The sequence below is a fragment of the Ambystoma mexicanum genome, chromosome 10, assembly GCF_040938575.1.
Source record: "Ambystoma mexicanum isolate Mex_15411 chromosome 10, UKY_AmexF1_1, whole genome shotgun sequence".
NCBI lineage: Eukaryota > Metazoa > Chordata > Amphibia > Caudata > Ambystomatidae > Ambystoma > Ambystoma mexicanum.
Window position 1 is genome coordinate 1,459,637,017 of NC_090932.1, and position 24,661 is coordinate 1,459,661,677.

Genomic DNA, 24,661 nt, shown 5'->3' on the forward strand with positions numbered 1-24,661 from the left:
TCTGTACCCGGTGCCCAAAAGGATGATTTATTATGATCAACCATATTTACCTATAACCATGTTTTGTATCAATAAAATACAACGGCCTTCCTTTTATTGCCTTTTAACGCTTGAACAAATCAAAACAACCATTGTTAAAATATATATTGGGTTTTATTTTGGATCTTAATTTCAATTGAACATAAATAATAAACATTACACATTGTAAATTTGCGGTTGCAGCACATCCAGGGAAAATCCGCGGTATTGTCCACTGTCGCTGGGGAAATGTTGTCTAATGGCAAGTACCGCACAGGCAGGTATTACTCTCCGAACGCGGTGTCCGAGCCTCCCGTGAAGCCACCAAGTGAAGCAACGATAGGCCACCAGCCTGTACCACCTGTGAAAATGAAAGATGCAAACTGTATTAAAATGACAAAACTTTCTTATCACTGTCGATTCAGGTAATAAATGTCATTCTGCTTTGAAAAAAATTCTATCTAGAAAATGCTCAATATGGAACCAATTTACATGCATTCGAATGATATGTAGATGTAATTTTATATGTGTGAGACGACCATGACATAGTAGTGGCATCACTGGCATCACAAACAGAGTATACTTACTCGTTACTCGGATTACGCGGACGAACAGTGCCGCGAAGTTCGTGCATAAGCACCATCATCATCCTCAACACGGTCCGTGAGAGGCAGGCTTCCCTGAACTCTGGCAGCTCAGTGATGCATTGCGGACTTGGCTCTCCTTCCGAAATGTAGGCCAGGCATCCCGAGTTTTCTCGGCAGCAGCAGTTCTCCTCCTCAGTTGGCATTAGCTCGCACCGATTGCACGTGCACCAGGTGGAGACGCCGTCCATGCGACATGGTCCAGGCTCTTCATCCGTTGACTGGTCCTCCCAACTGCCGTCCGAATCCCCATCGTTTTCGCGTGCTTGCCTTTCCAGTAGTTCTTCCTCGGTGTACTCGGGCTCGTACATATACGGCATTATTGTAGCCATTATGTGGTAAAGAAAGTAAAATAATTTATAGCGGTGGTACTGGTATCTGTTCACACGGGCTACAATCAACGAAGGTAGCTGACCAGAGCACAGAAACGAGTCACAGAATACTCAAAGTAACACAGAGAGAGGAATGGATTCGAAAATCTGCTGCTGTGTGTTGTGAAACGGTCTGTTTATACTTATTGAGGAAAGAGGCGTCCTGCCATTTCCATGGCAACACTTCATTAGCTGAGGCGCAGCGATTGTTGACACGAAACGGGAAATGGGCGGTACGCGTCTGCTGATGTCAGGCTCAGGGGCGGGGGATTTGATTTAGTGCCGCAAAAGCAGGTGAGCCAGGGCGATGGGGGGAAATGATAGGATTATCATAAAATGGCGGATGTTTTCGAGTGCGTTAATGGACGAAAAGTCGGGTAAGGTCCATAGGAAAGTTTTCTACGATCTACCGATTTATGCTTAAAAACACATGGCCGAACCATAGGAACAATAAAAAAAAAGTCCCGGAACTATCCTTTAAAAAATATTGGGGTAGACCTCGTCCCATCAAGGATTCTAACAAAGCCTAATACCTGATCCTACTTGCCTTGTCAGTGCTATGTGGTACAATGTATCATGACATTGGAAAAATGGGCAGGGCTTACAGCAATAGCTCTTAAATTAATTGGATCATTCCTATCAGACCAGAGCCAACATACACCATCCGCTCCCCACCTAATCTAAAAAATGGGTAATCCCATCCCCACTGTCACCTCCCCATGTTACTTGTACATCCATATCTGTCCGTTGTCCTCCCTCCCCTGTTGTTAGATCCCAACTACCCTGTTCCTCTGCTCCCTACCCTTATTCTTCCCCCTATGATTGTAAAGTGCTATGTTGCTTCCCGAAGCTAGGTCCGCGCTCAATATATAACCTAATAATAATAATATCAGATTTGGCTCAACAAGAAGCATCATTCGTTGGGTGGCCTTTCTGGATGGTGATTTGGGCTCTGCACACAAAGGACCTCCATCCATCTAGTTCTGTGACTGTTCTGCAAACAGCACTACAGAGTGGCCGAGACACTCTGACGTTTAGGAAAGCATACACATATATAACTCAGTAATGACAAACTGACAGTGTAGCTCAGTACCTTCTGTAACCATGCATTTGTACTAATGAATACTATCAAGAAAGTGGCAATGTAGATTAGCCTGGGTAAAAAACAATCTATTCCATACGTACAGTAGGCCATCATTCTCTAGTGTGTCTGAGAACACTGCAATGGAATGAATCAATACTGGATTGCCATATAAATGTATACGCATATCAGCAGCCAGCATAATAAAATAAAGCGATGAGCAATATGGAAATAAACTGCATTTGTGTAAAGCCAGTTATTGTTTACTTCAATATTTTACTTCGCTGTTACATAGTTCAAAAGAGACAGATTTAAAGTAATGAATGCTCCACGAATGACGGATTCAAATGTGTTGTTGCCGGTGTGCTTGCACTGCCGCTCTCCTGGGCTTTCTCCGTCTAAGCACATAATAACAAGATAGAAAGCCAGAATGTGCGGCGTGTTCATTTCAGCATGTTCAGGAATGCTATGTAATTGCTCACATGAATTTGAATATGCTTCAGCCATTCATTTGGGGATAGAATGCCGCAAAATGGCAGACAGTGGCCTCGGTAAAATGGAGGTAATGGTATTACTGTCATGACTGCCATTTTACCATCAATTTCCCACACCGCTGAATCCTGACTTTAAAGATTTACCATAGAGTCCTATAGACTCCAAAAATGGGGAATTATGCCGATGTTACCCCACCGAGCTGTAAACCTGTGAGAAAGAATGGGTGTAAGAGAAAACAAGTTTCGTGGTAATTTCACCAGAATGAACTCTAAACTCTTGATATGATAGGTTATTTATAATAAACAGGGGGTTTTTAAGTGCAGACCCGGGGATCGAACCTGTGATGCTCCGTGTCGTCTTGTTTGAAGGCAAGCACGTTGCCCTTGAGCTATCCTGGCCCAGTGACGGGTTTGTGGATGTTATTTGGGTCCCCCTTGTTTATACCCTGGTAAAACAGCCCAGATGACTGTGTGCCCATCCAGAGTCGTGCACGTTTGAACACTAACAATCCAGATGAGTGTGATAATGTTAGTAGCACCTATTGTTTGCTCCACATATTACAATAATTATGTACCAGCCACTTGCGCTAAAAGCAATGTCTTTATCCAATGACATCCAATGCCTTATTGTTGTTTGTTCACAAATCCACAGTTTGGTGCTAGAACTCTTGCCCCTTTTTCCAGCAAAAAAAAACATTCTCCATGCTTTACCAAGTATTTCCGGCAACTCTGTATCTATGGAGGACCCTCTCATTTTGATTAAGTCACATGTGTTATGAGTGGCAGATACTTTAGAATTACTTTCAATTAGATTTTGTACATAAGAAATATTGATGCTTTTTTGTGTATATAACTATATATTGTTTAACAGGGTGTTAAGGTTATAAGTTATAAAAAGCAAAGTCTATTCGTCTGCAAAATGCCAGTGTTAATATTACTAAATAAAATCAGTCTAAACAAAGTCCATCACACCACAAATCAAATCTAAACTCACTCTACACCATTACATAACACAGCTCCCTTCCACTATAGTGCTGATGGAAACAACCTAATACTCAAAGTAAGTGTAAAGCAACTGGACTTGAATTCAGATCCATATCCAGCAAAGAAATGGCTGCCATAAAGATGATCAACGATGCCCTTACATTCCTCGCTGATGCCCATCTTTGTCTCCTGGTTCTCTTTGATCTCTCAGTAACAGTAGTACACCAGACATTCACTGACAATCAACATCACTGCAAGGGGATCAGAGTGATCATCATCAGCTTGTTCAAATCCTACGTTGCTAATCAGCACCAGTTCATATACATGGATTCCTCAAGATAACCAACTCTACCCATCTGCTGTGGAGTCCCTCAAGGATCCATCCTTTCCACTGTGATCTTCCATATTTACATGGCACCAGTCAGAACCATTCTGGCTCCACACAGCATCCACACAGCATCCACATCCACAAATATGCAGATGACGTCCGCAAAGAGAGGACCCGCAAACAATCCTTCTCTTGTCATGCACCCATCTTCTGGAACTCGTTCCGGATGTCAGCTCAGAATGCCCCCAGAATTCTCCAATTTTGCAAATCTCTAAAAATATGGCTCTTTCAACAACACCTGACCAAGGATTAATTCCAATGGACGTACATACTGTCGCAAAGACCTCACAGCACCGCCTTACTGTTAAAAAATGCTAGCCCAAATGCCGGCTACCCACACTCGGTAACATCGCTCTGCTGCTCTTGAGCTACGTCAGCGCTTTAAACAATAAAGAGATATAATTAAATTAAATAAATGGCACACAGCTCAACCTCAAGATATCCTTCATTGAAGACATTCACAGGCTCAATGCCTGCCTCTCACAGTCATCCAGTCTTGGATGCCCATTGCTTACCTAAGGCTCAACCACTCCATGACTGTTTTCCTAATGCTGATCAACAACACCGAATACACTGACATCCAGACCTTACTCTCTGCTTTGAACCTTGAGGGCTTCACACCCCAGCTGACCACCTGCACTAGGTACCAGGTTTGACATTGACAGATACCACTCCTTCAAATAGCATATAGCAAGGAAGGCACAAAAGGCTTGGTACCAAATGTATCTCTCGCAAAAATGCAAGCCCTTAATTTAGAAAACAACTTCAGATCTGTTGTCCAGGCCTTGATCCTCTCCCAACTGGATATTGGTAATGTGCTTTTGGAAGATCGTATGGAAATTACCCTTGCATCATTGAGATGTGTCATGCATGCTGCAGCACATCTCCACAAATTCGACCACATCACCCGACTCTCATCATCCGTACCGGCTCCTGCTGCATCCACGTATCATCTTTAAATCCTGCTGCATCATCTACAAGGCTTTTGCCTTGAAGTCCTCAACCTACCTCACTGAGAATCTCAGCATCTCCAGAGGCAGATGATGCACCAGAAGTATGGACATGTGCAGACTTGAACTCTGCCGGTGCAGAAAGGGAAGAAGCAGAAGACAGGCCTTCTCAGTCAACAACCCAAGATTCTAGAACCTCCTCCCGTCAACACCAGACACGCCCCCTCACATCTACATTTCAGGAAGGAGCTCTAGACACTCCTCCTCATGGAACAGATCCTCCCGAACACCTAGGTCAACACATCCTCCATTGCCCATCCTACCTGAGAGTGGGTGATGTGATGAATCTGATGGTGTCATCACTCCTTTCCCGGTAACACTATAAAACGGTATCAGGAGACAAATATGAGGGAAGTAGAGTATAGGTATAACCAACTTCTTACTTCTATCCACAAACAAACTGAAACAGGCTGTCCCTACAGGAAGAACACCCTGTCCCTATCCCAGAGAATCTCTCCCTAGGGGTCGGATGGTGCACTGCCTATCTAAAAAGAATAGAACAAAGAACTGCCCCTATCAAACATCTAAAATACAATTAAGAAACACAGACTTAAGTCACAAATGCCTAAATTGAGACATTCTACATTAAATAATGTTGATACCATGAGTATCATAGAGCATACTGCTTTCTGGATTTTCTCACTACTTTAATCACCAGTTAAGTTAGTCTTCCCGTTGACTCAATTGACTTGTTCTGGTACTACAACCTGTCAGCTCCTTCCACCAGGAGCCTAAAACCAAAGCTAGACATTTAACTATTATCTAGCAACACACATTAGATTGCTGACGTCTGTAACAATTTCTGAAGTTAACAGGTGATCAATTGCATGAGTCCAACTCATGCACAATGTGGTCGTCCAGTTTCGTTGTCCTTGATAGCTGCGGTCATATTCGTCAATACAAAATATTTTAAAAAACATGGGATTTACTCCCTTCCTGGACCATCAATTTGGGCCCCTTCAGTGCTTCCGTGTCCTAGCGGGGAAGAGACAAAAGGTATGGACACAGGGATTAAGTAAATATCCCCCTGACCAAACACACTATCCATGTTCCTGCTTAGTGTGCTCAAATGGTGTGTCATTTATTTGTAAGTGACCCAGTTAAGGTGCCTTAGTGAAAGGAACTGTATCTCTGTCCTTTAAATCACCTAATCATACAACAGGAATGTGGGGGACGGAGGGGGTGAAGAACCAGTGTGCCACCTAATGCTGCCATTGATGCCTAGGCCGTATTGCTCAATCTGGTGATGTGTCAACAAACCCTCGTGAGGCATGCTTATTAACATTACATAGTAGCCTACCACAATCCCGGTGTGGTGTTGTTTCTTAAAACATCCGGGTGGCCTGGATGTTTAGTTCCAACTACATCATCCGTGGTTCGCGTAACACTGCAAACAAAAAGCTGGTATTAGAATGTTACGGATTATTCAGCCGATCCGCTGTTTTGTATGTATCTCTTATTTTAATATGGTCCATTGTTCATAATGAAATGCATATTTTGCTTACCTCCGCACGGGATGGTAATACTGTCTGGTGTTATGAACTGTGTGCGTAACTCCTCCGCAGCACATTAGTGTCCAAACAAAAACGTTTTCTTGGGCTGCATATGCGCAGCGTTGTTACTCCGCTTCTGTCACTCCGCTTCTGTCACTTTCTGTAAAAAATTATGAAAGTAGACAGCCGCGTGTGTAAATGTCACACCCATTGTGTTCTTCTATCAATCTCCTATATCTCCCAGTCTGGTGTAAGCAGAAATGCTTACCGTGTGTGTGGCACTGGACAAGACCTCTGCTTCCAGAGACTCGTTCTACATCTCTATGTTTGCTCACAGTGTCAGTCTATTTAGTGCCGACACGCCGAGGCGGCCATCTTGGTTTGGGAATATGTTCCTTGTTTACATCGAGGCTTGGATGTCCTCAGTGAGTGACATGTCCTGCACGGGGCATTTGCTTTTGCGCTAAGTATATTCCTATTGTGGCAATCATATTACTTGTAACCCAGTATATCTAATATTAATTAATGTGTGTCCCACAAATCGATGGATTTTTAACCTCCTGAAATATTAACATTAATAAGGCATCTCCATAGATGCTCATGCTTACGGTGTCCTTATGACAGGTGTCGGCTTACAGAGTCTATCATTTCCATTCAGAAATGTATTTTAAAGCCCATAGTATACTGCAATATGAGTCGATGTCTTTATTATCGTAAGGACATTGTCCTATGACTAGGCCTCCTGTACTACATGGCTTTCGTGCTGGTGACAGGCACCTTCAAACAGTGTATGGCAAACTTATTTAATGTAACAAGCCCTACTACATCGGATAGCTTGGTGATCATAGACCTCATATATACCATCATGCTCTAGCTGTCATTAGCACAGGCCTTTAGGTGGGAGATTCAAATCACAGCAACAGCTGTCTGGAAGGCACTGCTGGAAGGAGAGAGCTGCTTCGGACAGGCCAGACAAGGAGACTGTGAGGCTGCAGAGGTTTTCGTGGAGACAGCTGGCTCAGGAGACAGAAGTAGAAAGCTACCTGCATGAGGATACACACTGCGAGAATGGCAGAAGCCAACACAGGGCTCCTTGACGTTTGCAGGAGCAGAGCAGCAGTGTTTCCCTTTCCAAAGGCTGAACGGAAAGCAGATCCCAGCAGGAACCGCTAGGGGCATATGGGCCGAGGAACAAAGGCGGCGAGGTGAGAATAGAAACTGAACGACAGCCAACGGCTGCCGGTGGGAAGAGGAAAGAACAGCAGCAAGAGCCGTTGAGTCCCCATTAGGGAAGGTGGGACACCGGGGCATTCGTACAAATATGCTGAAGGAAATTAAATGTAAAAGAAACAAATTAAATACTTGAAAGAGAAAGAAAAACTGAACCTTTTGTTAAAAAGGAAAGCAAACAAGAAGCAAGAGACTTTCAGTTCTGTAAGTGTATGCAATACACATTAAAGAAAAGCCCTGGCAGGATAGTGTACCAGGAAGGTATTGTGTTAGGTAAAGTAAACCCAAGAAATCATTACGTTTAAAAGTGTGTACAGAGCACACACGTGGGAAAGTCCCTGGAAGGAGAATACCAGGCGAAGTAAGAAACTGGAAGGTGTGTGCATTTAAAGAAAGCCCTAACAGGATGGTACACCAGGCAATTGCAAGTGTGTGAAGGAAAGCCCTGGAAGGATAGTATGCCAGGCAATTGCAAGTGTGTTAAAGAAAGCCCTGACAGGAGAGTATACCAGGCAAGTACAAGTGTGTGTACATGGGAATGTCCCGGTAAGGGAACACACCAGGCAAGGAATTCAAGGAACTGATATCTTTGAACAAACAATAGAGGGAAGAGAAATCCCTGGGAAGGGAGCCACCCTCTGGAATAAGGAACTCTTTCCTTCTGGAACGTTTGTGTTGGAGTTACAGATTTTTCAGTTGAACATTTATAAACCACTTAAGGCCAAATATATTACCCTTTTCACCTTAGAGTTTATTTTGTTAGAGTGTGAGGGCCAGAATAGTAATTTGGACACATAACGGTTTTGCTATGAACATCCTGTCATTGACAGACCCTTAGTTTTAGTTTTAGGTAGGAAAACACTACTAGTGCAGGGACGTAGAGGCATTTCTGCACCCACCTTTTTTTTTAAAATAAATGTATTTGACCAAAACTATGAATCCCTTGTGTCAGAGTCTCATTCCTGGCTGCTCACAGTGATTTGATCCCCGCTGTTTCCTCCTCTGGTTGCCTGTAGATCCCTTGCTTCCAAATTGCCCAACCCTCAGAGATACAAGGGAGCAGGGAACTCACAACAGGTATGATTCCCGCTCTCCATCCTTCCCCCTATGATTTATAAAGTGCTTTGTTGTTTCCGAAAGCTTGGTCTGCACTCAATGAAACAATAATAATAATTAAAGTGTTGTGAGGAAGTGATGCAGTGTGAGTTAAAGGTTTCATTTGTGTGACAGACATCATTGACATGTCCAACATTTGAAGGCTTAGGTATTAATTTTAACTTCCTGTTAAATATATTCTTTTACAGCTAATCCCTTCGGTTCTTTGTATGTGTGGAATGTCTCTGATATTTCACTTATGTGTGGATTTTTCATTTATTTTGCATATGCTCTCCAAATACTTGTATGTGGATGCGAATGCACAGTGGTCTTTAAGGGTGATTCGAGGCTGCCCTGTGTAAAGTGACACTTGGCCATGAACCTATTTTCTTTTGGTATGTTAGTAAATATCATTAAAAAAATATAATAATTAAGAGATAAAACTTTAAGGGGACAGTTTCGTTACGTTTCTCCTCAAAAACGTATGAAATTCAGTGAAGAATAATTTTTTAAAGGGACATTACGATTAATATTCCTTTAAATAAACATTGAAATCCAGTGAACATTATTTGCTAATGGAACGTTACTGTTGCAACCCAAATCAACAAAACCATAAAAGCTGTTCCAGTCATGGTTACTAAAGCCACCTAACTCTGCCATCAAAAAACCACCATAACTGGGCCCGCGCAATGTACTGCTTTGCGTGGGCCGAGTTACTGCCACATAAACCAACACAAGGGGCACGCACATACTGACACTTCATACAGGGCATGAGAAACAAAAAAGAGCTGAGGCAAACAAGTAGTGTCCCACTCTGGTCAGGGTCAATGTGATGTGACAGCCAGCACACAAAATTAACAAATTTAAAAAACAATGTGAAAAAAACAATTTCTTAGGAAAATCACCACAGTGAGAGACCTCATAGTGGCAGAGTTAATGTACTGTGGTACGGTGGAGGGGTTGCTTTAGATGCCATAACTGGTGAATTCTTCTTTTTTACGATGCAGCCAAACTTCTCTTTAATAAAGTATGTTTGTTGAATAAAACTATATATATATTTCCAAATACATTGTACAACATTACATTTAAAATGGTGTCCAACTTGAACATGATTGGTCAAACCAACACCCCATTATTCGTTGTGCAAATTCTTTCCTGTTTCTCTACGAACGATGGTCTTCCTATAACCCAATCTGTAACATATCTTCCACCACTTTAGAATAGCATGTTTCCAAATAAATATATCACTGTGTTGTTGATGTCATTATTTGTACCAGGATCACGCAACTTTCTCTCCATTTCTCACAATCCTTTTAGTTTACGTTCGCATCACCATTGATTACTCGCTTTATGTATTTTGATCTCCTTGGTCCTTGTGCTACTCGAATGGATACCCGGCTGCTTTGGTTTCCCCTTGTCCTTGCATAGCGTTCCCTGTTTATTCTGGTTTCTCACAGACCCACACCCACTTTTGCCGATGTAAATGAGGGAGCGGTTGAAGTAAGTGAAGAAACTCCCTATGCCCCTAGTTTCTGGCCTTACACTCTCCCTTTCAGCACAGTCTACTTAATGTTGGCTGGTGCCTCAACCTCACTGCTTAACTATTGTCTTGAAAAAACTGGAGGTCCCACATTGCACAGCCTGCCATCAGAAAGCAACACAACTGTGGGGAATAGAATGCAATTTTATGGCAAGTAAAAAGGACTTTCCTCGAATATCTCTGGGCAACCTGCACGCAAAGACCCAAACCCCAGCAGTGCCGACTCAGCCCTTTACACTTATAAAGGTTTACAGAGTGAGTATGGGTAAAAGGGGTAATAATTAGATCTATTATCACAACGCTTGGAAGCATAAAGAATCTCATGTGAAATGCAATAAAAAAAACTGATATTGTTATTGCCCTTTCTGTCCAGTACAATTTGAAATTGATTTTGTTTTGTTAGATAAATGTCACTTACATTACATTTTTTAATCTGTGTTTCATATCGTACTGGTAGTATTTTAAATCTTGGAATGTGCATCTTTTTAAAGTTATTTATTGAACATTTTCGTAGGTAGACATTTGAACACACAAATTAAGGCTGGCAACTGCCAATAAAAATCTAGGAAGATGCGTGAAGCCTGGAGAGCAAAGTCGATTGCTGGGTTACAACTAGTTCCTGACAATGAATCCATTTGTGAGCCTGTTCCTATCAGTTCATGGTCTTGAACAGTGTGATAACTGAAATGGTGTGAGTCTGTGTGAACTGTGTTACTTACTTGGATCTCACATCCAATAAACATCTAATGTTTGCCATGTAAGTCATTTAAGCATGGATGGTCACACGCGGCCTTTGCTTTAACGATGATAATAAGACCAAGCTACTTCTTATTGGTTCCCAATCCAGACTAAAAAAACTAGACAACAAGTTTAAATCCTTTAATATAGATGGTATTAATATATTGGTGTCCAAGGAAGTCAAAACACTTGGCTTCTACCTCGACTCCTCCTTGACTTTTGCCAGACAAGTGAACGCAACAGCCTCTGCCACAGCTTACACTTGCAAATTAATAAATGCCTGCAGACCTTTCTTGTCGACAGCAAGCTGCTCTACGATAGCCATAGCACTCATTTTATCCAAAGTGGATTACTGCAATGCACTATACATAGGAACCAACAAGCAAAACCTAAAAAAACTACAAACACTTCAAAATAATACGCTCAGAGCTGCCCTCGGCATACCAGAATCGCATAACCTATCAGCTGTCAGACACAATGCCCAATGAATTACGTTGAAAACTTTAGCTCTCACCCATAAATGCCTGTCTAACTCAGCACCCAAATACCTGACATGTAAATGTATTAAAAGCCAATCAGACCGACCCACCAGATCTTCACAACTGCACTGTCTCAAAGTCCCTAGATTTCATCTACAGAAATCTGGGGGCAGCAGCTTCCCTGTTCTAGCATCAACACTATGGAACTCCCTTCCCGTAGCATTAAGAGCAGAACCTTCATCCTCCCACTTTAGAAAATATGTAAAAAACTGGCTTTTCACCCAGGACATCCCTAGTGCTTCTTCCTGCTAATCTCAAATCAACAGTCAATTCCTACATGATGTAACTGCACATACGATGTATCCAACCTTTATATGACAAATTGTATATATGATGCATCTAATTCTACATAGCTCCATGTCTATACATAACTTATACATGTTCCTCATTGTATTTGTACGGAACTTACTTTGTAACCTTGCACTGTAATTTTGCAACTCAAATCAAGTCCGCATTAAGTATAGTCAATATACAGAATGTGGAAGGGCAGGTGCTTTTCAAAATTCAGATGCAACTGCTGGGCTATATTGCAGTAAATTAATATTCATCGTAAGCCTCCTCATGGCCATGCTCGTTAACTGATTGTATAAATTGTCTAAATGAAGATGCAGCCCTTCAGTACAAGACTACAACTTCTCGCCATACACATAGCACATGAAGAACAAGCAATACCACATACGTACAACATATTAATAAAATCATTGTTAGAAGTAGTCATTGCTATAACATTGCAACACCACCACCGGAACCACCTACAGTAACTCCTTTTAGTGGCAGGTATTCTGTGAGTGACTTACTAAGGACATGAACTTGATTTATCTTAAGTTCAAACCTGAACGCAATAAGTTAACATCTGTGATAAGTTCCACTTGAATGAGCACTGATTTATGTCTTACTTGCTGTAATACAATCCAGGAAGCCTTGTAAGATTTGCAAGATTTGTGAGTCTTTCATCAGCTAAGAGGCAAGAGTTGCCTGCGTGTCAGTTTGGTTTCATATGATAATCCTTGAAGGCTCCATGCAAAAAAGACCGATTTGGTGCAGCCTTCAATTACGGGATTATCGCAAAATCAGGGGTTTGACCCCCGAATGCCACTAGAAGCCGATCCCCATCCCACCGCTGCCCTCACGCTGGTGAGATTTCCTCAAATTCAGGGGGTTTCTCCCCCCAAGCCCACCTTTGCTCCCTGCCACCTCCCTTCCCCACCCAAAACATTTCCTCTCAACCCCCTCCACAAACACACTGACACACAAAAACAGGCAAACACACTCAGACTCACCTTCCCCCCGGCCCCTCCCCTTCCCCGCCACAAACATGAGATCTGTAATTTTGGCAACTTACATTTGACAAGTGAAAAATAATAGGATGATTTTCACAAACTGAAAAAAAGATTTAATCTCCAGTCCTGACCTTTCCATAAAAATGGAAATAGCATGGAAAATCACAGTCAGGGATGTCCGAGACTGGAAAGAGAAGTATGGTACTGTTTGGCAACAAAAGTTGACGAACCATGTGTTTTTACCGGCAAACATTTTGCCACAATGTGTTTTACTGCTGATTGTCAATGGATTTTTATTACTCCTCGCAGCTGCAAAATTCGGGCGCACACCTGCTGCACATCCCGTTAACACCCCACTGCCTCCATGTCTCTCAAACCAATATCCCAAGCTCACTGTGATTTCATTGGGTCAAATATTCTGCACTGAAGTATATGTGCGGTAAATATTCTGCAATGGAATCCCTGTGTACCAAAGTTGGATGCTCAGGCAATCCATGTCATCTAAGTACATGCTATGACTTATTCGGACCTTACATTTCTTGTTTGCATGCATTGAGTGACACGCCTTTGCATTTACATTACTCAACTCGGAAAAGATTTGACATAAAAACAGTGTAATAACTCATACGTCTTTATTAATGAGATTACAAAATGTATAAGCTTACTCCAACTCCAAAATTATCGGAAATATCCCCTTCCCGTATGTGTTTTTTAAAGGTATGTTGAAATACTGATCAGTTCAAAGAAGACCTGAACTAAAAAGAGGATGTGCTTGCATAGAAGTATTTTTTGTAGTGTGAAGTACTATTATGATTTAAGCACAGTCAATCAATGGTTACTGGCAACCACACGACTCTGTAATGCTCAAATACAGCGTCTTACCTCTGACTGGAAGCTCTTCAGGACAGGTGCCACCATCTCCCTGATTTCCTAGAAGAAGACATCAAACAGTGAGCACTGTAAACTGAGAGCCTTTAATTCAGTCTTTACTAAATATTGCCAATCTGCTCTCGCAGTGCTCTATATTTACAATATTTCTTCCATGTGTATATATGGAAGTCACAGGGCACTGCCCTCAATTCCTTCCTCCAGTAAGGTGCTAAAAACGGCATCTAAGACACAATCATGTCCATTGTCCTCTGCAAGTTATTTTCATTGGTTTTGTGAATGTGTACAGAAATCCTAGTGGAGCCGGCTTTGTGCTGTGTTTCACCCAAAACACTTGTTTAAGCCACCCGTACTGCAAGTGCATGGCAGACGCTATTAACATGAATCCCTATGGATTCCGCCTGGCTTTTGCAAATGCGGAAAAAAAAGACGGAATCCATGGAAATTTCAACATCTCTGCCCACCTGAAAATTCCCTGCAGATGGAGAAGAACAAGTTACTTACCAACTGGTAACGTTCTTTCGACTGGATGTTCCTCCAACGTATTACACATCTTTCACATGTAATGTCCACAGCTGTGCCCTTCGGAAACCTTTTTGGCAGAGGGCGTCCTGCGTTGATGACGTCGGGTCTATGTCCCTCGAAAGCCTCCGTCTAGGGCGACGTCACCGGATGTTATAAATAGGACGCACAGCGCTCGTAGCCTCAGTTTAAGTTTTTTCCCCTAGAACGTGTGGCACCAGTCTCATGCCTGCTTGACTGCACATAGCCTGGCGGGAACATAAACTGCAATCGCATAGGAAATTCTCCACAGGGGCAGGCCGGGAGGGCGATGTGGAATACGTTGGAGGAACATCCAGTCGAAACAATGTTACCAGTTGGTAAGTAACTTGTTCTTCGAATGGATTGTGTCCTCCCATGTATTCCACATCTTTGACAGACTCCCAAAGCAGTACCAGAAAATGGAGGAGGGAAAAGAATTTAGAGTATCCAATCAGATGGCGGAATAAAGAACCGCCTTACCAAATGCCATATCCTGACCATGGACCGTATCCAGGGAGTAATGTTTAACAAAGGTGTGGAGCGAAGCCCATCTAGAAGCATCACAAATATTCTTAATATGAACACCCTGCTGGAGGGCGGTGGTAGTAGCCACGCCCCTGGTGGAATGAGCTCACAACCCTTCAGGGGGGTCCTTACCCGCCAATCAGTAACAATCCGTAATGGTGAGGATAATCCACCTGGACAAGGTCTGTTTGGTAACAGCCTGGCCCAGTCAGTGTCCAGCATATCCTACAAAGAGTTGATCATCCACTCTGACCCTGGACATCCAGAAAATGTAAAAGCTCAGAGCTCTCCTAGGATCCAACCCATGTAGTTGCTCCTCTGCCTTACCAGGATGAGGAGGAGGATAGAAAGAAGGGAGAACCACCTTCTGACTCAAATGAAATTCAGATACTACTTTAGGTAGAAAGGAAGGACGTACCCCCAGTACAACCCTGTCCTTGTGGAACACAGTAAAGGGTGGCATAGAGGAAAGTGCCTGCAATTCACCCACTCTGCGACTGGAAGTAACCGCAACCAAGAACACAGTCTTGAAGGACAGTAATCTGTGCAAAGGTTCAAACGGAGCACCTATGAGAAATTTCAAAACCAAATTTAAATCCCAAACCGGCACCTGGAAAGGGGACGGCGTGAATACATTAGCCAGTCCTTTAAGAAATTGAGAAATCAAAGGAATCTTGAAGTAAGAACATTCTTCAGACGAGCGCTTAAAGATAGACAGCGCCGCCAGTTAACCCTTAATGGTACCCACTTGATGTCCCATGTGGGTTAAAGAAAGTAAGAAAGACAAAACCATAGGAATGGAGCAGTGAAAAGGATCAACATTTTGTCCTCTGCATCAGTCACAGAACTTATGCCAACGGCAACGGTATGGGATTTTGTTGTTGGCCGCATGGCCAAAAGCAACACCTCCATCTCCGTCATCTGGGAGGTCCCCATCCTTATACCTCACCCTTTCAGATACCAATCGTGAATGTTGAGAGTACTGACCTCTGGATGGAGAACCTGACCTCCATCGCGCGAGGGCAGATCCTCTCGGTAGGGAAGAAGGCGTGGAGGGCAGATGGACATTTCTAGAAGGTCCGGGTACCACGCTTTCCTGGCCCAATCCAGAGCAATGAGGATCATGTGGGAACCGAACCTCCGTAACCTTCGCAATACTTGAGGAATGACGGGGACAGGAGGAAATGCATACGGCAGCGGGAATGACCAATCCACTATGAACGCGTCTCCTAAGGCTCCTCTTGGAGGAAATTCCCTTGAGCAGAATCTCGCGCACTTCCGTTTGGCACTGGTGGCGAAAAGATCCACTTGCGGGGTTCCCCAGAGGGTGAAGACCTCCTGAAGGATTTCCTGAGCCAAATCTCACTTGTGCGAGATCATGCTCTGCCTGCTCAGACCGTCCGTCGCCGCATTTTCGTCTCCAGTCAGATGAACTGCCAAGATCGAAATTTCCTGCCAGATGGCCCAGAACCAGAGCTGCATTGCCTTTCTGCACAATGGGAGTGACCCTACCCCCCCTTTTTGTTGAGGTAATGCATGGCCACTGTGTTGTCCATCATGATCAGGACTGCGTTCCCCCGCACAGCCGGCAGAAAAGCCTTCAGGGCTAGCCTGATGGCCCTCAGCTCTAACAGGTTGATGTGGAGTTTGGACTCCAATGGAGACCAACAACTGCTGGTGGGAAAGTCATCGGCATGAGCGCCGCATCCTGTGAGGGAAGCATCTGTCACTACAGTCACCTCTGGCCATGGTTGCCAAAACGGCTCCCCCTTCATCAGATTCCCTTTGTTGGCCCACCACAGAAGATCCTGGGAGACCGAGAGTGGAATCTGAACGGGATCTGACATCTTGACTGTGATCACTGCATCTTGAGGACCCAATGCAGGGATCTCATCCTCAGCCTGGCCTCTAGCACCAGAAAAATGCAGGATGCCATGAGGCCGAGCAACCTAAAGAATTTGAACGCCGGGAGACTGTGGGCATGTTGAAACTTGTCCACCATCTGCACAATGTGATGAGCCCTCACCTTGGGAGGCGAGCACTTCCCCAAGGACGTGTCTAACACAGGCCTGATGTACTGGAGCTGTTTGGAAGGTGTTAGATGCCACTACTTGAAATTGAGGGAGAAGCCCAGCCTGTGGAGGGAGTGGCAGGTGAGACCGAAGGTATCCAATGCTTGCTCGGGAGAGCGCGCCCGGATCAGCCAGTCGTCCAGGTAGGGGTAGACGTGAATCCCCCTTAGCTTGAGGTACGCTGCCACCACCACCATTAGCTTGGTGAAGACCCTGGGGCGGAGGTCAATCCGAACGGCAGGACCTGAAACTGAAAGTGCGAGGCTCCAGCCGCAAACCTCAGGTACTTTCAGTGCTTCGGATGAATCGACACAAGAAAGTAAGCATCATGTAGGTTCAGAGACACCAACCAATACTGAAGTTGAAGGGCATGGAGGACTTGAGATAGGGTAACCATCTTGAACTTGTCCTTCCTGAGAAATTTGTTCAACCAACGCAAGTCCAGAATGGGTCTCAATCCCCCGTATTTCTTTGGGATCAAAAAATAAGGGGAATACCATCCCTTGTTCCTTTCCGCTACAGGCATCAGTTCTATAGTGCCTTTCTCCATCAGGGTTAACATTTCCTGCACAAGGAGCAGATCTGGAAGCTTCAAAGAGAGTTTCCCCGGGGGATTGTCGTGAGGCCGATTTAGGAAGGGAAGGCAGTAGCCGTGGGCTATCGTATGCAGAACCCATGCAGCCGAAGTAATGGCTCACCACCCTTTGTGATGCTGAGACAGTCTACCCCCAACCGGCGAACCATGGGACATGGCCTCATAACTGTTTTGGAGCAGCTTTGGCAGCGCCAAAAGGCAAATAGGCAGCTGCCTGAGCGGCTTTGTCACCTCTATTTCCCCGACCACCACAGATACTTTTTCGCTGGCCCCTTTGACGGGCGCCCCCTCTCATTCCACCAAAGGAGGAGTAGTAACAAAAAGAACCTCCCCTCCACTGCTGTCCCCTAGGACAAAAAGGCAGAGGTTGACGCACAGCTGCGCTTAAAGATTTTGCCGCATCTTTCGAGGTCTGCAACCTCTCAAATCTCTCGTCAGCCTTGTTGCCAAACAAATTTGTGCCATCAAAGGGCATGTTCAGAAGACAGGCTTGCACATCCGGAGAAAAACCCGACTTCAGCAACCACGCAAATCTGCGTATAACGGAGCTTGCAGTCATGGACCGGTTAACACTGTCGGCCGTATCCAAACCCGACTGAAGGGATTCACACATGGCATTCTTGCCGTCTTGCACGAGAGCAAGGTAGCCATCCCTTTCTTCCCCCTCGGGAATATGCTCAGCTGCTAAAGAAACACAGTTCCACAGAGTATGTGAAAACCTTGCCAAGGCACAAGTGGAGTTGGCTGATTTCAATGCCATGCTCCCAGCAGAAAATACCTTCCGAGCCCACCCGTCGAAGCGTTTGTCATCCTTATCAGGGTAGGGTATGCCGCCTGCCTCGACTTATTAACAGCCGGAGGAGATTCCGGTTACTGCCAAACAGCTGCCACCCTTTTCGGTAAAGTGAGATGAAAAGGTAACACCAAGTCAGAGGAAGGACCTTGATCTTTATATGTCCGTTAGATCATCCTGAACAAAGTCTTCAGGAGGACTAGACTAGCCCAGATACTCCAAGACCCTAGTCATGAGCCGCCTGTACGAAGACTCAGCATGAGCCCCAGGCTCAGGCATGCCCAATTCCATTTCCGGAGAAGTGTCCAACTCACTGACATCATGAAGGGTTTGCCTCAACTCCCCCAATTGACTGTCTCCAAAAAATACTGGAGCCATATCATGCTGAACCAGGCCCTCAAATTCAGACATTTCTTTCTCTTCATATATGTTGTCCAGAGGGAGTTGAAAACCTGGTCTGGGGACAGAAGAGGGCCTGGAGTCCAATACTGGCCTCACAGACTTTGTTGTAGCCTTCCTTGGAGGATCCACCAAATCAGGGTACTCCAATGGTAAATTGCGAGCAAAAATACCCAAAGGGCGCCAAAAGCGTTGACGCCGGCTTCGAGCCCTTAGCAGGCTGCAGCAGTCTCGCTGGAGATGAGGACTGAGACTTGGAGCATGTCTCTTGCGACTATCCGAAGCCTTGTCCGAACGGGACCTCGAAGGTTCCCGGTGCAAGTCGCTTGGCGGACCCGAGGCATTCGAGTCACGGTACCAGAACGTTCCTTGCCAGCTTCATTAGGAGGCGCAATCTGAACCGTGCCCTGCGATTGAAATATCGCTAACATCTGCTCCTTAAAGGCAGCCCATTCCTCCGGAGTCGAGGACTTTGTCGGGCATGCCACTTTCCTCATGGCTCCATCCACCGAAGAGGACGGGGAAGGCGACCGGTGAGGGCGCTTCCGAGAATGCCGCGACGAGGAAGGAGAATGTCGGGAACCACTCCGGCACCGAGAACCGCGGGCCTCCTCCCAATGCGGAGAGTCTACCCTCGAGTCATTGCTGGACACTCCTTTGGTTTTCGATTTAGAAGCACAGAATTTACTGGGCTTTGAACCCCTACCTACCTGGAGCTTCCCCTTACGCTCACGAAAGGCCTTGGCAGTCAGCGACTGGCATTTAGAACAGTCACCAGTGTCGTGATTCTCGCCCAAGCACCACAAACAAATGCGATGCGGGTCGGTTATCGACATTTTCGACTTGCAGTCCTGGCAAGTCTTGAAGCCAGACTACAGAGTCGGAGGGTTCGGAGAAAAAGACATCTCTGCGATGAAACACACAAGGCGTGCAGAGTTCTCGAAGCAAACACGTTTGCGGAAAAAACGTAACTGAGGGTACGGGCGCCGTGCATCCTATTTATAATATCCAGTGATGCCGCCCGCGACAGAGGCCTTCGAGGGACATCGACCCGACATCATCAACGTAGGACGCCCTCTGCCGAAAAAGCTTCTGAAGTGCACAGCTGTGGACATTACATGTCAAAGATGTGGAATACGTTGGAGGACACAATCCATTCGAAGCATGTTATTTTATTTGGTGCACAGAGTGGCTGGGGTGGCAGAAGTGGACATTACCCTCCACTCCACAAATGTGTGTATCAGATCCAAGGATCATAATTGTTCCTATAGTACTTCATGATCCACTCACCCCTCCCCACATGGAAATGAGCCCCAATAATGTAACAATCAGATTAATATTGCAAATGACATTCTTGTGAACAATAATACAACAATCATTCCTCCATTCAAATCACTGAATGATGTACCAATAATTAATCAATAATAAATGAATATGTTCATATTTGCATATGAGTATAGATTTAAACACTTGAATATCTTGAGCACCTATGCTACTTCTAATGACCTCAAGATAAACATACACAAAACCAAAATTATGGTCTGTGCTCCTGGACATGCCAAAATAAAATAATGTGTATGGCTATTAAGTAATATTAAGGTTGTGAGAGATACAATATATAAATATCATTGTATCATTGTAGATGATAAACTCTCGTGGACAGCCCAAATGGATGTGGTCCGCATAAAGACCATGCAACAATATGGTGGATTAAAGCAGTTCTCGCACAAACACAGAGGTCCTAGCATAAATTCGAAAAACATAATCCAACCCTACCACGAGTCTACAAAAGGGTTCAGCATCCAAATGAAAACAGTACTGGGAGAATGGCTGCCTTCTCCTGCTAAACTGACTCAGTCTTTATGTCTTTCCCATCAATATTTTGCTCTAGTTTCTGATTCAACAAAGACAGTATCTCTGGTGCTTTCAAGGACATACATTGTTTACCGCCCTATTTAGCAGACAGCAGGACTAATTACCTTCTATACGCCGAAGACCTAGTTCTGTTGGACTTCACTCCGATTGGCCTACAAAGATAACTGACAGGTCTAGCGGAGTACACGAGATGTAACAAACTGATGATCAAAGTCGACAACACCAAGGTCTTCCAATTTAGGGCAGGTAATAAAATAAATTACAGCAAATATAGGTGGTTCTTGCAAAACTTGGCTGTTAAGGCCTCTCTTATTAACAAATAATGTGGCTACTTTTCAATGGCTGGGGTGGTGGAATCTTATAATAAAAAGTACTTCCTGTTTTCATACGTGGGGCTAAAAAGTTACGCTTTTACTCACAACTAATTGTGGTAAACTGGAAGACCGGTTTTGGAGAAGGGTCTTGTCATTGCCACCAGGGGTTCCTGCAGCTGTGTTATGATATGAGGTGGGCCTTCTGTCTGTTGTGGCTCATTTGGCATGAAATCAACATTGTGAATTGTAATGAATTATAACAATTGGTTATAATAAAGTTTTGATACTGTTTTATACTCTTTTTGTGGAAAACGTGTTCTAAGAATGTATTTCATGTTAAACAATAAAGAAAAGAGAAAAAAAAACAACGAGTATGGTCAGGAGAATGACTCCCTGCTCCTGACCTACCTCGCACAGCCTTGAGGGCTGCCTTGGGATATTCTTTGACAGTAGTTCTCAATAGTGTCTTCATGTCTTCCTAAGGGATTCTGAAAGATTGCTTTACAGTTTCAGCAATTTGTCCCGGTCTTATGCCGTTATGAAGATTATCTCCAGATAGCTCTTGTTGTCTAGGATCCTCTTCAATCTTACTTGGATTATCACTGTGACAAGGGAGGTCACTTCTGAGATTCTCTTGACTCTTGGTTCTTGGTTCTCTGGGTATCACTGCTGAGATTACTCGAGCAGCTTTCTTGACTCTTGGTACTCTCGGTAGCAATACTGTGATTACTCTCGAGGCTTTCTTGACTCTTGGTACTCTGGGTATCACTACTGTGATGAGGGAGATTACCTCAAAGGCGTTCTTGACTCTTGGTTTGCTGGGTATCATTACTGTGATGAGGGAGATTACTCCAGAGGCTTTCTTGAGTCTTAGTTCTCTGGCTCTCACTACTGTGATGAGGGAGATTACTCGCAAGGCTTTCTTAACACTAGATTCTCTGGGTGACACTACTGTGTTGAGGGAGATTACTCCTGAGGCGGCTTCCACTCTCCGGCTCTCTTTCGTAATTACTGTGCCTAGGGATATTAAGCCTGATGCAACTTCCATTTCCTGTGTCTCTTTGGTAATGACTGTAACAAGAGATTGCTTCAGATGCAACTTCCATCTCTGTGTCTTTTTGTTAATTACTGTGACGAGGGAGATTACACCTGATGCAACTTCCACTCTCTGTTCGGCCGAATCCCACCCAGGTTTCCCGCAGTACCTGTTACCCTGTTTGTGTTGGGAATGCATGTCAGGGTTGTGGGCAGTTTTCTGTTCGCTTGTCGCTTCCTTCTGGTTCGCTCAGCGAAGGCCTGAGGCTGGTGGCATTGTTGGACCAAACTATCCACCTCACATGGTCACAACACTACCTCGACTTCCCCACCAATGGAGGGAGTCGGCTCCCTGCTGTCTCACGGGATTCTTCTGCTGCTTCCACTCTTCTGCGCCCTCTCTTCAGAGGATCAGCTTCTCTGCACAGCTGACACGTACCCGCTTCAAACGTCCCAGGCTTTGCTGGGTCCTTGCTGGCTTCTCTCGAGATCCTCTACCTTCAGTCCTTCCTCAGTTGTCATCTTTCCTATCTGTGCCCACCCCAACATCATAGTCGTTTGGTTTTTTCCATGGTGTACTCTACATGCCTTCTCGTGGCCACCTCTTCCCAGTACTTTTAGAAAAAGGTGTGCCATCATTTTTGTTCTTCCTTGTCTCAGTGGTGTCAAGTCCCAAGGAAGTAAGAAAAGGAATGTTACAGTAAGACACAGTAGTCCTTTAAGTTGCACTCTCTGCAGACTTTTGATGAGTACATGGGCAAGAAGGTTAGGTAGTTCTTTCACAGAACCATAGTCCTTATCCCCATGAGGGGAGTCTCTCCCTGTGAGGTCACGCTTTCCACCACCCATAGTGAGACTATTGGGTAGAGGCCTCAATTCCTGAGCATCAACAGAGAAGGGCTCCCCCCTGGGGAGAAGTGATGAGATCCTGTGAATCATCACACCTGATACATGATAACCCAGACTTTACGCCGGCCTTGGACAAGGGTCCCTTCGGGGTTGGAGAGACAATAGGGGTTGGTGTGTTTCAGACCTGTTTAGGAGGCAACCCATTAAGTCCTTCGGGGAGTGTAAGCTGGAATACCATTTAATGGAGCATAATAGCCCTCAGTAATTTCAACTTAGATATTGGGTTATTAAGAAAATAGTCAGGAAAGCGGCATTGAGACACTTGACACCCTTTGGAAAATTCACGGTTGGGGCCGGAGATACAAATGGCAGATTTCAACCATTTAATGCATCCTATTGAATGCCAAAAAGGAATAATGCAATGGGCCTGGGAGAAAGACATGGTTAGACCTATTACTGAAAAGGAATGGGAAAACGTGTGGATGAGAACCTAAGAACCTCCAGTAGAGTACAGCGTAAGGAGGCTGCATATAAAGTAGTAGTGTGCTGGTAACTCACCTCAGTGAGGCTGTCAAAAATGAATCCAGAATACCAAGGGCGTTGTTGGTGAGAGTGTGATGGGCAAAGGATCTTTCTACACATAGGGTGGCCATGCCCTAAGATTACACAGTTTTGGGAAGAGGTTCTCACAAATAACTCGAAAGTTCTTGGGGGCACATTCCCTTATAACCCGGGACTGATCCAAAAAGCCCTACCTGAAAATTAAAGTAAAATGCTCCAATTCTCAAACAGCAATAGACATCTAAAACTTGCTTTCCTTTTAAATGATCCTTCGTTCTGCCTCTTCTTATAAATACATTAAAATGCACAAGCCTGAAAAGCCCTACCTATTAAAGGCTCCAGCTCTCAAACAGCTACACCAGTCCACACCACTCTCCTCTTTCTCTGAAAGATACAATGGACCTGGTGAGGGGCTCCAATCGTTTCCCTGTATACATAGCAAGTCGAATCTGCTTGCCCAAACTCTTTTAGCTGAAGCTCTATAAAGTAGGGTGAATCGCAAATATGGAATATTTGGACGAATAATTCATCCCAAGCTTAAGTATGAGTTACACTTGGCACATACAGGGGTGGGTAACTGTGTTGTTTTCCTGCATGTCACCCACATGTAACAGGTTTAGAAAATACCCCACCCTTCTAAATAAAGTTTCATTAGAAGGGTAATGCACCAACAAGACTTTAGTAAGCATATGGCATGAGTCCTTATGTCAATGGAGGAATGCAGTTGTAATGTACACTTTAATATAAAGCATGTACGTGCAGATACCAAGACACGATTAAGGAAGTATTGAGTTAATGTTTGCACGAATTTAGAAATTAATTTAAAATCGACTTGTGGATTTTTGAATGTATTATCCTAAATATGTTTGCATCTGTATATATTTATTTGTAAATGGGTCCCTTTTTAAATGTGATTAGGTATAGATTTTGCTCTTTTTTTAAAGAAACATATTCTTAAATACATGTAATGTAAATTGATTTATAAGGTGGTGTCTTTTTGGAAATATGTTAAAAATGATGTATGTACAATATCACGGTTGAAAGAGTGGGGATATGTAAATGAATATGGATCTTTGTGCTTTGATATAAACATATATAGTCCCATGGCTCTTGTGGTTGGAGCACCCTTGATATTTTAGCGTGTAGTAGTTGGGGCAGATGACAGACTGCACTTTGTGAAAATAGATAATGACATACAAGTGCAGAAGGTGCCAAGAGCATAGCTTGTCCTGGCAATTATATTGTTTTCAGGTAGTTGAAAATCCATAAATGAATAAGATGAAGCTTCGGTTTACCCTTAACACACA

The 24,661-nt window shown here is 44.1% G+C and overlaps 1 protein-coding gene across 2 annotated transcripts in view; it reads right to left on the reverse strand.

Moving 5' to 3' along the window:
• The window catches only part of CUX2 (cut like homeobox 2), a 1,287,506-nt gene that overhangs the window by 597,906 nt on the left and 664,939 nt on the right, over positions 1-24,661 (reverse strand). For both annotated transcript variants that reach the window (XM_069619531.1, XM_069619530.1), the window contains one exon: positions 13,788-13,835. In XM_069619531.1, coding sequence (XP_069475632.1) covers positions 13,788-13,835 — 48 coding nt within the window. The remainder of the gene's footprint in view (positions 1-13,787; positions 13,836-24,661) is intronic.